The 14,609-nt window shown below is 38.1% G+C and overlaps 1 protein-coding gene across 6 annotated transcripts in view; it reads right to left on the bottom strand.

The window, feature by feature from the left end:
* The window catches only part of CSMD3 (CUB and Sushi multiple domains 3), an 804,446-nt gene that overhangs the window by 338,080 nt on the left and 451,757 nt on the right, over positions 1–14,609 (bottom strand). For all 6 annotated transcript variants that reach the window (XM_072151297.1, XM_072151299.1, XM_072151298.1 and 3 more), the window contains 4 exons: positions 13,995–14,189; positions 7,280–7,418; positions 4,840–5,027; positions 4,093–4,281 (listed from right to left, as the gene is read on the bottom strand). In XM_072151297.1, the coding sequence (XP_072007398.1) occupies positions 4,093–4,281; positions 4,840–5,027; positions 7,280–7,418; positions 13,995–14,189 (711 nt within the window). The remainder of the gene's footprint in view (positions 1–4,092; positions 4,282–4,839; positions 5,028–7,279; positions 7,419–13,994; positions 14,190–14,609) is intronic.

Raw genomic sequence — 14,609 nt, 5'->3', positions numbered from 1 at the left:
TAAAGCTTTATTGCTAATCCTTTGCTAAACATTTTTTAAATCCAATTGTCACAGAGACCAAAAAAAATTTGGCTGGGGTTACAATTATAAAATATATACAGTTCCGACTTACATACACATTCAACTTAAGAACAAACCTACAGAACCTATCTTGTATGTAACCCGGGGACTGCCGATACTTGTGAAATACCCTATAAACCGAGCCGGATCTGGATCTTTTGTGGAGTTTCTGAGTTATCTTTGGAAACGGTCACACAAGAAATGAAGTGTCTTGCTTAGTTTATAGAACACTTGATGCACATAAATAACTATACAAATGATACAAATGATAATGGGGAGAGTTAGAGAAGAAAAACAGGAAAAAATAATCCATTATTTTAGACATGATTTTTGCTGACTGATCTGAGAAACACTAGACATCTTATAGTGTACACAAGATGATGACAAACAATCTGCTTCTATTGTGTAACCTGTAAAGCGAAAATTACAGAATCCAAATTTTTGACATGGGGTACAATGCATTATCTTTAATAACCCCTTCCACATGCCATGAAGTAACTAGAAGACGCTGGTAATTACTAGCAGACAAGTAATTGTTATGTAACTAGAGTGTAGGTGGAAAATAAATGAAAATTAAGGTGGGCGTTGGAGTGTTTTTCCCATATGTCTGGGACGAACTGTGCGGCTCCATTTACTCCAAATTTTAATATTCAGATCAAGACTGAGACAAATAACTATTTCATCAAAGTGATATAAGGGGCTCATATAACAAAAATTATTTTCAGAAAAATGGAAAGGAAAAAAATTACATATTTCACCTTTCAACTTCAAAAAGTTCTTCCAAAAATATGATTGGATTGTATTGTCTATGCCAGCCCTGCCTTATCTATTTGGAGGACCCAATGAAGGTTATGTCTCTCCTTTAAAAAACTTCTTTCCAGGTTTAGGATCACAGTATTGGACTACATGCTATCCGAAACACTGGTATAGCACTAAGAGACCAGGTTTTGGAATCAGAATACCCTTATATAATATATAAAGCTGTGTATGTATGTATGTATGTGTATATGTCCGCGGAAGGAATCTGTACTGTCGCGTTTGCAGTCACCAAATTTTGCACAGCCGCTCTCTGCGACTGAGTTTTGAGCTAAAATTTCAACCCTGCTCTTTCCAAAATCCACTTATTAACCACCATATACAGGAGACATTGTCTGCTGCGGCAGTTAGAAGCTGAGCTGTGATTGGTTGCTGTTCTGCCACAGGTGATTAACATGAGCTCTGAGGTTTGATTGGTTACTATAGGCAATGAGTATAAGGCAACTTATGTGTGAGGTAAGATGAATAGAGACAGAGTGACAAGCAGAAAGAGGTAGATTGAATGACAGGCAGAGGGAGGGAGAGACAGGAAGAGAGAGTGAGAGACAGGCAGAGAGAGGGAGAGTGAGAGACAGGCAGAAAGAGGGATAGACAGGCAGAGAGAGGGAGAGGAATAAACAGGCCAGGAGAGGGAGAGACAGGCAGAGAGAGGGAGAAACAGGCTGGGAGAGGGAGAATTAAAGATAGACAGAGAGAGGGAGATTGAGAGACAGGCAAAGAGAGGGAGAAACAGGCGGGGAGAGGGAGAGACATTTCGGGAGAGGGAGAGACATGCCAGGAAAGGGAGAGTGAGAGACAGGTTGGGAGATGGAGAGACAAGCCAGGAGAGTAGGAGACAGGCCAGGAGGGTAAGAGACAGACTGGGAGAATGAAAAACAGACCAGGAGAGTGAGAGACAGGCTGGGAGAGTGATTAAGAGACGGGCTGGGAGAGTGAGTGAGAGAGAGAAAAAGAAAGGCAGGATATGAGAGTGAGACACAGATAGGGAGAGTGAGAGACTGGCAGGGAGAGTGAGTGAGAGACAGACAGGGAGAGATAAAGTTAGCTATAGCTAAGAACAGTTATTTACTATCCCGGACAACACTGGGATCTACAGATGGTGGGTTAAGAAAATAGAGGTCCACTTTTCTATCTATTGTTACTGATTAGGTAACTTCTCATGAGGTCAGTTTAGTTACCTTACTGTTCCATAATGATTTAGTAAAGACATGTACCATATGTTAAGGGTAACCTCTAAGCTGCGCAGTATGGGAATAGAATACAAATAATGAGCCAAATAATAGTGTACCTGTCTGAAAGGCTAGCAGTCATTAACTGTATCATTCTCAAGCACACAGCTAACAGTTGCTAGAGCCTTCAAGAAAGAGAAAAACAGCAGACTGAGGATACTAAATAATTAGGGGAGGATGATGAACCCTTATGTATAGACCCCGAGACCATGGTATGCCATACCTTTAATAACCAGGACCCTGATATCCCTTACTTTCAATCACCAGGACCATGGTAAACCTTACCTTGAAACATGTGGACCATGATACCCCTTACCTATAATCACCAGGACAATGATATCCCTTACCAGTTATCACCAGGACAATGATATCCCCTACCTTTATCTACCAGGACCATGATGTCTCTTACATTTAATCACTAGGACCATGATATCACTTACATGTAATCACCAGGACCATTATATTTCTTAAAGAAAATCTACCACTTTTTTTTAATTAACCTACATATACTTCAAAATATTTTTTTTTCTCAGTCCTGGCACATGTCTTCTTTAATGTTGGGATTGCTTGAAAAAATAGAGTTATAAAAATCAGAGCACCAGGTGTGATTCCCGCCTCTCTTGTAACGTCACCTCCTTTCCAGCTTCAGAGAGTGTAGTGATGTCATGCTGGAGGCATGAATAATTTACAGTCCAGAGCACTGGATGTCACACCCAGCACTCCGTAGCTGCTTCTTATTTTTTTGCAGTGATCCCGGCGTGTCAACATTAAAGAAGACCAGTGCCAGTATCAAGTAGAAGACAGCTATCGGTAAGTATTTGCAGTTTACTTTTACTAAAAAATAGTGGTACATATTCATTAACTGTATTAACCAGGACTATGATAACCCTTACCTGTAATCACCAGGACCGTGATCTCCCTTACCTACAATCACCGGGATCATAATAACCCTTAGATGTAATCTCCAGGACTATGATAACCCTTACCTTTAATCACCAGGACCATAACATCTCTTACATACAATCACCAGGATCATGATAGCCCTTAAAAGGGTTGTCTGAGAGTTATGAAAAAACAAAAGGTAGCCGGGAGGGGGCCAGCGCTGCTCCGGCGGCCATGTTTGTTTAAATGGTGCGTGAACCACAGTGACAGCAGCGGAAGGTAAGTAGATCTTTATTTTTTTAAGCAGCCCCCTCCGGCCACCTTTAGTTTTTTTTTCATAACTCTTGGACAAACCCTAAAGGTTATCTACAGGACTTTGATAATCCTTACCTGTAATCACCAGGACCATGAGATCCCTTACCTTCAATCACCAGGTCCATAATATCCATTAACTTTAATCACCAGGACCATGACATCTCTTACTTGTCATAAGCACCAGGACATTTGTTAATGTAAACAAGCCTATTTTTAGGATCCTCCAATATAAGTGTCATCATACTAGATCCTCCAGCACTCTTTTCATTTACAAGTTACAGTCTCAAAGTTAAAATTGCACTGACATTCATAATTCCTTGCCGTATCCTCAAACATATGTCAAAAGGGATCTATGTCACCAAATGTTTGTTTAATGTCATGGGATATATCAGAATGGAAAATTAATAATAATGGAGCCACACCATAAGAAATACAGCGTAACATTGATATAAATCATTAAAGTGATGATTCTGGCAGGTATCTAGTCAACTACAATCCCATCATACACACACAGAATATACCATAGATTCTGTATTAAAATTTCCAATTGTTTTTTATAGGCATGAGCGACGGCATATGATAAATATGCCCCACTGTTTCTAGAAGGAGGCCCCTGTTTTTATACTCCTCGAAAACCCTTTGTTTTGGACCATTAGTACATCAAACTTACATACGGTAATTGAGTTTTTCTTATGTTTTTTTCATTATTTCATTACTCATGGTTTAGTTACTTATGTTGTTGATACCCTGCATGAAGTTATCTCAAACAAGCTGAGTGTCTAGATCTTACCATCGCAAGTTGGAAGAGGATGGCTCCACCAGTGATTCTTCTCACATAACAAGGGTTCCTCATGGCTTAATGTATATCCTGGTTGACACCCAAAGGAAACAGTAGATCCAATAGAAAAATCATAGCCATAGCGATGTCCATGTACAGGTATACCAGGATCCAAGCATGAATGCGTATCCACAGTTACACCTAAAATAAAAATTGGAAGAATTTTGTGTTGCTATGCAGTTGTAAAACATGAGGGCTTAGGGCTAGATCTCAAGACAGTAATCTAACTTATATGGGAATTTTTACTTTTCAAGAATTAGGTACTGAAAGCTGCTCCCTTTAAGAGCAGCCCCAGTAAAGGTTGACCAAGCAGGGAAGGAGGACAAATATAGCATTAGGCTGGCCAAGGTCAGGACTAGCCAAAATCAGAGGTGGTGTCAAAGATACATAAGAATACTCAGAGCTCAGGATAGGCAGCTATGACTTAGCATTAGGCTGGGGTCATTACCAAGAATCAGAAGAGTCAGAGTCAAACTAAAACAGAGTCAGGAACATAGATGTCAAAAGTTAGAAGTGATACCTTTTCAAGAAACTATAGACCAATAGCGATTAGGATCAAGCACCTTCCTGTGGATGGTTTTGTGAGGGTTTCTTTTTAACACCAGGGCTTTTCAAGGATTAACTAGGGACATTGCCCATTCTACTGCCCGTGATGCAATTTTTTGATTTACCCCAACTGGCAATTCATACAGTACTCACTTTCATAGTGTATCTTAAATCCATTATTGGACCGACTGTTGTCTGTAGTAAAGAGCAGGTAAAGGTAATTCAAACTGCTGAATAGAAACTGTGGGACCTGTGTGCCATTGTATGATCCCAAAATAGGTGACAACAAGTTAGGACCATCGTGTACTTCCAACACATCATAGTTCAGTTCAGTTTGAAATCTGGAGAGGAAAAATACAAAAATTAGCAGCTCTTTCAAGGATTATTTGTAAAGGACATTTGTTTGAATACACTATATAATTCTACATTTAAAATATTTAGTTCTCACTGTAACCTTAATATAAGCTGATTTAAGGGAATCTCTTATATTTTTTATTGAGTATCCACTGAGAATCGACTAGAGATTTAGTAGATGAAAATCCTAGGTGATCTTTTGTGATCACTGTAGGAGGCTGCAGGTAACTACACATTTTTCCTAGAGTGGCCACTACAGGAGAATTATGGAATTACATGCTGTTAATTCAAATGAACGATTAACCGTGTAAAACACTTTATTGCAGATACCTACAGAGGGGGGCTTTCTGTTTATAGAAAGGGAGTGTGGGACATTTAAATGCCTGTCCCGCCAAAAAGATTGTAAGAATAGTTTGTCCTTATAGGATCTTCTATATAACCTATGTTAGGCACCATGACATACATGGGTAATGGTGCCTATATACAACACATTGATATCAACCAACTCTGCCTATATAGGTACAGTATATGTGAAAGTACAGACTGTCATCTGAGGATTTTGTCAAGGGATTAATCATTTTTTATTCTCAATAGAGATACATCGCTTACAGAGGTGTAAGTTATCAGACTCACTCCCATTTCAGATCATGGATGTGTGCAAGGAAAGGGGTCAAGAGTTTGGGGAAAGAGGTGTTGGCCAAGTGAACACTTAGCCATATAGTATCGGAATGATATATGATTCACCTTCCTGCATACAAAAAAAAATTATGTTATGTTAAAACTGTGTTATCTCATTCTATGGTTACAATCATTTATAGGGTAATAGTCTGTAACCATAGCTTAGGGGGATTTTACAAAATAAAATCATTGCTGAACTATCCTAAGACTAGGTACCCAATATCAGAATGTTGGGGTTCCAGTACCCAGCATCCCTATAGATTAACTGTTCCCAGCTCTTGATAATCAGAACATTGAAAAAGGAAGCCAACATCTCCATTCTCTATGTAGCGGCTCACTGCAGCTGAGTTCCTCCTGTAACTTGGTCTGGCCACTACATAGATAATGGAGCTAAAAAAAACACAATAAAAGTCTTAATACCCAATAGACAAAGTTGATAAAACTCAAATCCTATATATCGATTAGACTGTTAGAAATTATGTTCTTCAAGGGAAGATCTTACCATTTCCATTGTAGAAAAAAGTGGGATTTCCAAATACTAGCACATTGGGGCACATTTACTTACCCGGTCCAGTGGAGATCCCGAAAGTGCATTGTCCAACGACAATGTACTGTGCCGCGATTCAATAAGATCGTGCGCCTGATTTCCTGAATGTACCGCTTCCCCGATCCGGTCCGCCGGAGTTCACCTTCTTCCTCCCGGTGTATATAAGTGCTTTTTTAAGTTAAGTGTAAGTTTGTCCGAATCCGTTGGAACACCTGATGGCCCGCTCTCCGATTTGTGTTGCATGAAAGCCGGCGCTATTGTAACACAATCCGATCGCGTGCGAAACAACAGCCTACTAAATACCTGTCCCAGCGGTGCGATCCCCGAAAACAGCGGAAAACCCGACGGAAATGCGGTGGTGGGACCCTTAGTAAATAAGCCCCATTAACTCCTCATGATGTTTCCAATGGTTAGCGTGCTTAAGATTTGGAAATCCCTTCTTTCTTCCATTGAAGAACATCATGTCTAACTGACTAATCTATACGTAGGAGTTGAGCTTTATCAATATTGACTATTGATGATAGATAATGCCATTGTCGACTTCCTGTTCCATTTAGTTAAGAACAGCTAACCCCACATTGACCCCCACTAATCTCATATTCCATGGATATGTAATCAATTTTCATTTTGGTCTGGAGCATCCCTCTAATGATCTACGTAGCATTACTAGGGCTCTTGTCCTCAGGAGGTAAGCACCATCTTCAGTGTTAAAGATGCAACATATTTTTGTGATAAATCTTTCTGAATGTTTACACTCAGCCTCTTGTTTCTAATATGAAAGTAAGATTTAATGTGGAGAAAACTGCATGTTAATCTGATGTCTCCATAGCTTTAGGGAAAAAAAAACAGAAGAGGCCCTTAAAGATGAGATTTTCTAAGGTTAAGAAGGGTTAAATATGGCCTTGAGTTAATCCATGCATGAGCACTTAAGGAATTTGGTAAATCTAGCTTTCATGTGTATTAAACAGATTATTTATGATACATTTTCGTTCTAATGAGGAAAGAAGTCTTGACCTTTCGAATGTAATTTTAATGGAGCGTCCAGGTTCTGCTTCAATCACCCATTCACAATTCAATGAGTCTTTGTAGTAACCAGGCCACCCCGGAGAAAGTATGACCCCACTGGGAGCGGAGAAATGTCCACCACACGGAGCTGGAAATAAAAGAAAAAACTTTAGACTAGATGTTATCAAAACTAAAGAATACATCATATATGGGAACACTATACATATGCACATACTGTAAGGGGACATTCAAAAAGGTTCACAAATTTAATGTAATCATTTTTTATCATGTACAATAGAATAGGATTAAAACGGGTAAATATTTTTCATAAAAAGTAGGAGACGCACTGGAGAGGTATATTTAAAACTAATAATTTCTTACTACCGGTATATTTTTATCCTCTTGAAGCTTCAATTTGGATTTATGATACTATCGAAATAAAATATAACAAAACAGAAATAATACAATGCAAATCGAGGATGTATAGAAATATGCAAAGGTTGGGATAAGTTAGAGTTAAGCTCTAATGGATAATATATACATCTAAGCAAAGAAATACAAATAAAAGGGTTGCAGCGGATCATTTCATGAAACAGACCATAAAACTGAGTATGGTGGTCTCTTCACTTTCTACAAAGTACATTTTACAGAGGTGGTGCCTACTATTGTATGTGCCATGACCAATTCCGACAGCCAATTGCCAGGGCTGGTATTGGACCCTCATTGATCCGAAATTGATCACCAGTTGAGCAACAAGGCTGCCAGGTGAGGCACCCTCATATAGGAACTATTAATGACCTATTTTATGGATAGGTCATTGAAAGCTAGAACCTTGAAAACCCCCTTTAAAGGAAATCTGCCACCAGGATGAAGGATTGTAAACCAAGAACACTTACATACAGGTCTGTGACCCCTCTGTCAGGATCCATTTTTCTTTTAGCTTTTTAAGCCCTTGTTTTTACAAAAAAAAGATTTAAAAAATTAGGCATTGAGCCTGAGGAGCCCATCAGACTCATTTGCATAATTTTAAAAACATTTTTTCTTAAAAACAAGGGCATAAAAAGCTGAAAGAAGAGTACATCTTGCCAGAGGAGGTGCACACCAGTATGTCAGCGTGCTTTTTTGAGAATCTTATCCTGATGATAGATGTCCCTTAACATTCCTCAGAGCTCTATCTTTTAGTAAACAAGACAAAAATTGGGCATTTCATCAACAGGTAGGTGGGAAAGATTGCCTAACAATATGAACTTTACACAAAGAAATGCCTTTTGTGTGAGCATTAAAACATTGGGGGGCGGGGGGGGGGCACAGGGATTTATCAAGGTTTGCTCTGGCAATCAAGTCTTTATAAAGTTATAATTTCTGGAAATTTTCCCCCTTATGCTACCTCCACACCAAATGGTCCCCCCATTGTAGCTTGCATAATTTACCCCATCTTTTTGACCTTCATTGTTGAAGTGCTGCCCCCTTGTTGTCGTATACATATATCGCCATACTGATGGTTATTTATAATATGCTCCTAATGTATCTGGCAAGTTGCTGTGTAGGTGCCTGCGCCTAATGGCAATTCTATGCCAGGCACAACCTGACTTACAGTTGCACCTGTGCCCGTTCAACATTGAACTCCATCGCTGGCCGCACCCCCTTCACACCCACTTCTACTAAATAACCACCCACTATATCTATACTCCATTATTAAGGAGTTAAACTACTTAAACTTCATAGTTGAACAAGTCTTGCCTAACAATATGATATGATTGTATTTATTCATACCCTACAAGTAAAGTGAATTAGATGACATTAGCAATTACGAGATGAGTTTCAGGCTTTTAAGGATTCAACTTCCAACTGAGGAGCGTGATATTTAACTTTGAATTGAAACCTCCAGCCCTAATGCAGTGCATTATGAAAGTGGAAGGTACCTGGCGTCGACATGACTATGCGCAAATAGTAATGCCATATCATGGTGAACCTATTACTTTTCTATAAGAATTTTAACAACATCAAAAGTTTGGCATAGTCATTTTTTGTCGAAAAATAACAAGTGTTATACAGTTACCGTACACTAAAAATAAAAAATTGAGGCCGACATTTATCATAAACAGAATGTTAGTGGAGTGTGAAAGGTGCGCCAGATTCATGAATTGTGGTACACGTTCATAATGAATCTGGCGCCCCCTACACTGCTCCGACAGAGTGCACTAACTTTTTTTAGTGAACCTTTAACACAGACAATTCTGTCGAGTCGTAAATGAGGCGGACATCTGAACGCCCCTTTATGTGCAGAAATATGTGGCACAGCTGGCACAGTGCAACTGCGACACAAATGTGTGGACACTTCTTAAGAACATGTACAAGCAGTTTGCACTTTCCTTTCAAAGTCAGACAGAAACTGGTGCAAACACTTAAATAAATTGGGGTCTTTTTCGGTGTAATCTATAAAAGCATTTCAATATTTTGTATCTTTCCAATTGTGAACCTTTTACATTATTTTAGATCTAATGGAAAGTGAAATTGCTTGGTGGTCAAAGTTGAAACATTCTAAATGTGCCCTCATAGGGTAACTTTATGGCACAGTATGAAATTGCTCTGCAGTCAATTCCAATAACTTTTTAATGAATTTTACAGGCTGATAAAATTGCAGGTGTGAATTATGTGTTTTTTTGGCAGATGTCCTGGATCCAAGGCTCTGGAAGGTCCATGGCCACCTAAACCGTAACAAAACAGTAAGGAAGCAAAACATACAAACCATATAAAGACCTAGCAATGGTCCATGTGTCAATATAACACCTAGCAATAGTACAGATGTCAATCTTTTATTGACTGTCATTTTAGTCTCCTCTGTCCCTTAGCTCAGGGCCATTGGCACATTTAATCCACAACTGTACAGTTATCTCCTAAGCTGACATAAGCCTCATATTTTATATTTGGATAACTTGTAAAATATATAGGGGTATAACTTATTTCCATTTTCTAAGTTTTCCTTAGTATGATTTCATCTAGAGTTTTTTGTGACAAAAAAAATTGCAAAAAAAAAAATGAATTTGCAACATTTAGAACATCTTGAATAGAAGATAAATGTGTCTTACTGATAAACAAATGTCAGGCAGACTTCAAAAAGTTGCAAAAATGTTCCAAAAAAGTATGAAAAAAGTTAGAGAAGTAAAAGGAAGAGAAATAAAGATAAATGTCCCCCAGAGCTTGTAAATAACCAGACAGGGCTAATATAATTTTCCAATAGAAGTGAATTTTTCTTCATTTTTTGAGGCTGTTTAAGTTTGAGATATTTACTTTTTTGCTAACCCCCTTCTGCTGCTTTTATGTAAACTGTACTAGTGCCCATATGTTATGCCAGACACATTTACATAGTCCAGACATTTGCATATGAATGTAATTAAACAAGTTATACAGTAGGAAACAGTTTGAAACAAAAGTGTTGAGATTTACATTTTGTAATGGATTTTTTAAAAGAAAAAAGTATCAACAAAAATATTTTTTAGGTTTGTAAAACCAACTTTGTAAAACCATCAACAGTAGTTGACCGGAAAGTCTCCCTGTCACTTTCCGTTCTCCATTGTTTTTTGTTGTACGGAATGTTTCTTTCTGTTAAACTTTTATTATAATAGTGGTCATAGACCTTGGATGCTCCATTTTTTTTCCAGCTATTACATAATGAAAAGGGCAACAGAACCTGCCAAATGCAGGTGTAAACGAAGCCTTAATTTTCAACTTCACCGTGTAATGGAGCAGACGGTCATGCATGTCCGCTCTACTCCATACATCTCAATGGAGCTGACAAATTGCTTAGGGCATAGAGATGAATAGAGCAGAGCTGTCATGCGCGCCCGTCGGTCCATAACTCTCATGGGCCGACGAGTGGTCTGATGGAGGTACGTGAAACCCCATCGGACCCCTCGTTTTCCAATCAGGAAGTTAGACTCTATCCTTGGAACTTGTATTCATGGAAAATCCTCTTGAAGTGTGTGCTCCTTTAAGTTAGGATTTTTTTTTTATAAGGATTATTTTATAATACAAAATTCTTAGTATAGCCCTTTAGCTCTGATTTCTTGCAGATACCATGAAGCACATACACCCTGAAGTCATTTTCAAAAATTGCTAAAAAAAATACATTTAAGTTTAATTAAAAATACATGTGATACCTCCGTTTAGTATAAAAAACATATCCCACATAATAAGTTTTAAATGGGATTCGTAAAAAATACCCATCTCTTCCTCCCAGCCTTTAACCTGTCTCTGGAATTCATCTGATTACTTGTTTTTATTTTGCTGAAGTGACAAAAAACATCGTAATATACATTTCACTCGAAATCTAACTGCATCAGAAATGGCTTTTAGTTTTCCATTTCATTGATCCAGGGCTGCAGTTATGTCCTAAAATTTACGCTAAATAGCGACATGGTAGATGACTGGTAGGAACAGAAGTTCTGCAGAGCAAGGCTTTCCGATATATCACAAGTTTACTTGGAACTGCTATGATTTAATGCTGAACAGAAATGTTCTGTCATTGTGCCACTTTTATAGGGCACATAACAGATTTCTCGGACAGGGAATGTAGTCAATCATACGGGTTATAGCCTCCTACTTTCATACATGAAATATAAGCACAAAATCCCAGATTCTCCATCAGTGACTTTTATTATTTTCTGTAAATTCTATATTTATTATCTTTGTTTTGGAAATATAAAATTAATTGTAAGGGAACAAGATGGCCGCCTATTCCGATTAGATCACAAAGATAAGAGCTTTGTAATTTGGATCTATCATCATTTTACTATTTACTCTATCTATCTAATCCAAAAATGAAGCAGCACTCCAGATCCAACCAGGTAAAAGTGAAGAAAAGTTTATTCCAAAACTGGCAAAGTTTCGGTGTGCTACCACCTTTCTCAAGCTTGTTTTGGAATAAACTCTTCTTCACTTTTACCTGCTTGGATCTGGGGTGCTGCTTCATTTTTGGACTTTTTTGCATACATGGGTTCCCACCCTGAACTCTGAAGCCTTTGCCCCCCCCCCCTTTGTAGGGGTACCTTGGTCATTGTGCAGCTGTGGACTTTTCTTTTTTTATCTATTTATCCATCTATCTATTTAATTTATCTACCCCATCTTTCCAAACTATCTATCTATCTAAAACAAAAAATAAAAATAAAAAAGTGGAATAAGTTCAAGTGGTTTTTATTCCCAAGCTGCTACATTTCAGCTTCTTCCGAAGCCTTTCTCAAGCAAATAATAAGTGCAGATTATATTTATAGGAAGTGACAAATACATAATAGGTGGAGCATAATAGCATGTAAGCCAGTAATATGAATAGCATGTGAACCAATAATATACGCAGTCATTGATAATATATAAAAAAGTGAATACATAATCCAAAGTGTACATGTGAGAGAGTAACATACGTAACACTGCGATCCTGTTCAAAGCATTACATAACGGCGTCTTCTAAATAGGTCTGCACATGCTCAGGCCGGGCTCTCAGGTTTTATACAATTATAGCCTTGTATGTGTTCCCCTGACTTTTTTTGTCTTCTATCTATCTATCTATCTAAAAAGAAGAAAAAAAGCAGCAGAGTCTTTGAGAGAAAAAAAGAGTTGATGGGTGCTATCCTCACTCTCACCAGTAAGAGTGTAGTAGATATCCAACGAAATGAAGACAGGCAGCACTCCAAAATAGTGAAAAAACAAGGGTGTTTATTCCACCTCCCGCAACGTTTCGGCTGTAGTCTCAGCCTTTGTCAAGCTCAAAACAAAACAAAACGGCGTCTCCTGGAGTAGCGTCCAGGAGACGCCGTTTTGTTTTGTTTTGAGCCAGGAGGTGGATCTTTTACAGGTGAATCTTACTCATATGCTTATCTATACACTTTGGCACTTTTTTACACTAAGTTGTAAATGCTTTACTTGATGCTGTATTCATGTATCATCTACACACTATTGTATATTGTATATTTGACTGTTGATGCACACAATTGTATATATTCTATGTATATGCACTGTTTACCTTTTTGTATGATGTCATCACACGGTGACTATATATATCTGTGAACTTCCTGACACTCACTGCTTGACAAAGGCTGAGACTACAGCCGAAACATTGCGGGAGGTGGAATGAACACCCTTGTTTTTTCACTATTTTGGAGTGCTGCCTGTCTTCATTTCGTTGGATATCTATCTATCTATCTATCTATCTATCTCATATTTATCTAGCTCTTATCTATCTGTCTGTCTAGCCAGACTTATTAAAAATAATCAAAAAATTAGGCTGCAGTCCAGAATCTATCTATCTATCTATCTATCTATCTATCTATCTATCTATCTATCTATCCCCCCTTTCTTATATTCTAGAACATTTGGACTAGAAACTTTTAAAATATGCAAAGAGTTTGAGTTGTAAAATAGAGTTCAATCATTCCTCGCATTGGTGATTGTACATTTTATAGAAACACAGCAAATATCTAAATACATTTCATTTTTACATTTTATTTTTTATTCCCTGAAGCCATCCAATTAGGCACGCTACGATAGATTTCAGGACATGAAAAGTCGTTCAACTGGAGATCAATTATGGGCAGTGCCCAAAATTTGAATTTGATAAACTAAAAACCTTTAGCTCACGGCAAATATTCCTCATCATCATAGTTTTGCTGAAACCTTTATCACCAGCTCACAGTGCAATAATAAATTCATATTAAAGTCTAAGCGTACAGACCTTCACATCTGGGGATGGGGCCACTCCACATAATTTTCCCATCTATCAGCATACAAGTGATGGTTTCGGTGCCTTGAGTTTTGATAAATCCATCTTCACAGACCACAGAGACAGAGCTTCCTAACTGAAAGTTGTCTCCGAAGCGTCGAGCATTTAATGGAACTCCGGGATCTGGGCACTCGTTGTGGCCGAATGCTGAAAAGTAGAGTAAAATATTGTTATATGATACATTTAGAGTCTTTCTAAAATGAAATAACCGATACAAGTTTTAGACAAGAGGATGACAACCTTTTATTTTCATATAACCGATAAAGAGGGACAACCAAATACAGGTAGTCCCTCAATAAAGAACACTGACTTATAGATGGCCTCTCTGCCCACTGTGACCTCAGGTGAAGTTCTGGATGTTGGTAATTAATGAACTTTGGCTGAGATGGTCAATAAAAGAGATACGAATGTGATATAATGTGTCTGCAATTAAGCTATATTGCTCATCTTTCTGACATGACACCCCAAAACTATGAAAATCCAACTGTCACAGGGATGAAAAAGCACTTTGTCCGGAGATACACTTATTAAATATACCAATTCTGACTTACATTTGACAATTTTATA

The sequence above is a fragment of the Engystomops pustulosus genome, chromosome 5, assembly GCF_040894005.1.
Source record: "Engystomops pustulosus chromosome 5, aEngPut4.maternal, whole genome shotgun sequence".
NCBI classification, from domain to species: Eukaryota; Metazoa; Chordata; class Amphibia; order Anura; family Leptodactylidae; genus Engystomops; species Engystomops pustulosus.
Note: the sequence above shows the minus strand (reverse complement) of the source record. Positions and strands in the feature narration are given on the sequence as shown.